The sequence below is a fragment of the Aspergillus udagawae genome, assembly GCF_001078395.1.
Source record: "Aspergillus udagawae IFM 46973 DNA, scaffold_10, whole genome shotgun sequence".
NCBI lineage: Eukaryota > Fungi > Ascomycota > Eurotiomycetes > Eurotiales > Aspergillaceae > Aspergillus > Aspergillus udagawae.
In genome coordinates this window covers 159672-161500 of record NW_025091273.1, presented here as the reverse complement: position 1 = coordinate 161500, position 1829 = coordinate 159672, and the positions used below count along the sequence as shown (strand labels likewise).

Genomic DNA, 1829 nt, shown 5'->3' with positions numbered 1-1829 from the left:
TCACTGTGCCGCAAACGCAGCCGCATAAACATTCATGTCCTTCACAAAACCCCCTAACCTTCTCGGCCTCCAGCCAAGAAGCTGCTCAGCTCGCGCAGAAGAGCCCCGGAACGTCGTACTCATTGCGTTAGCGAACTTGTCCCCACCAGCACCCTTCAGCGTCACCGTCCCTTTGAAACCCCAGCATATAGCCATGGATTCGAAGATCTCGCGCATGCCCTCCTGGCTCGTAACTAGGTCAAAAACAGGGTATGCACCCGTTCCGGAGACGCAAGGGAGCTTCGCAATAGCACACCGAAAGGCTCGCGCTACGTCGTCGACATGCACCAGACCCGGTCTTGCATCCGCGTCCAAAGGGATCTCAATCGGCGTCTTCGCTCCATCTCTCGCTGCGTTGAGAAGCGGCGTCACGAAAGACGACCAAATTGTTAGTTCCCTGCCGTAAATTAAGGCGGGCCGGAGAATCATCACGTCCAGCACCTCGGTCGCGTTTAGTATCTGCTTTTCGAGATCAAGTCGCCACGCAACTAGCTCCGGGGCAGGAGAGGGTGCCAGATCTACAACGGAGAGGTCGTTAACGGCTCTGGAAGATGAGCCGTGCACCCAGGTCCCGGAGCAGTAGATGAAGCCAAGCTTTGGTCCTTTCACGCCGTGACGCCCGTATTCCTTCTGCCGTTCCTGACCGATGAGCATCACATTGTGGAGGAAACTGTAAGAACCCTGGTTTGCGCCTGAGACGTCGACTACAATGTCAATGTTCTCGGAGCGGATAACGGAGAGATAGGGCTCTGGATCTTCGACCGGGTTGCTGCAGAGAACGGGTATTATCTCCTGTCGGGCGAGCTGCACTGCTCTCTCCTGTGAACGTGCCACGCCGTAGACTGTATGTTGGCCTGACTGGACGAGCCCGTGGGCTACGTGCTTGCCTAGATATCCGGTTGCTCCCAGGATGAGGATTTTCGACATGTTGGAATTGGAGAAAGGATGGAATGAAAAGGACTTATGCTGGTTTATAGAATGCCCCGGACAACAGACAGAGAGCTCAAGCGTATGTGACTTGGTCGAAGCTAGGATTCATATATGTTTCTATCCGGACTTAATAAGACTAAAAACCGTGATGGTTTATGCTCCCGGCTTTATTCTCCTCTGCGGTTTTAAGTCCGACTGCAGGTAAGCACCTCACGTCAGGTCTTGGCAATAGCTCTCAAGTTCCACGGAATCTAGACCATAGACCATAATGATTGTTTGAATCCAATTTTGGTCATCTCTCTCTATATCATGGGGAGTGTCACTCCGAAGACACTACTGTACCTAGTCGGTACTCACTGCCGTCCCTACCAGACCCGCCCTGAGACATTAAGCTGTCTGCTGTTCTAGGATGTCAGCGGGTACACCCGAACGCCAACTTTTATCCACCAGGTGAGTTTTCCAGGCAAACAACCACACCAAGTATTACCGCCGTCAAGGCTGGCGATGAGAGTTGCACTGTTACCATGCAGGCCAATCCAGCCCCAGCAGGAGCTATGTTAGCCCTAATGCCGGTATTATGAAAGCCAAGCCCCGCATTCATAATAAAGTGATTCAAGTACAACTAAGCCATTAATGTGCATAGATGGCGATACTCTTCTACTCTGATCAGTGGAACTACCACTGCTAGAAGAGGCCCATAGATAGCTTAAATAGGATTAGTTTGAAACAACTATAATGCTAGTAATGGGATAGTGGGTTCCTATAAGCCCCAGCTCTTCGCTATCCAGATGCTGAGGCTGAATCCCATAATTACTATGCAAAGGGTGAAGAGTTGTAGGCAAGCATGGATATCCAGAGTT

At 51.3% G+C, this 1829-nt stretch overlaps 1 protein-coding gene across 1 annotated transcript; it reads right to left on the bottom strand.

Annotated features, from left to right (window-relative positions):
* On the bottom strand, window positions 1-966 carry Aud_001857 (NAD-dependent epimerase/dehydratase family protein; the record flags this gene model as incomplete). The annotated part of the gene is made up of 1 exon (XM_043295859.1): window positions 1-966. The coding sequence occupies one exon, from the start codon at window positions 964-966 to the stop codon at window positions 1-3; it is 966 nt and encodes a 321-aa protein (XP_043151794.1).
* Between the last annotated feature and the right edge of the window lie 863 nt (window positions 967-1829).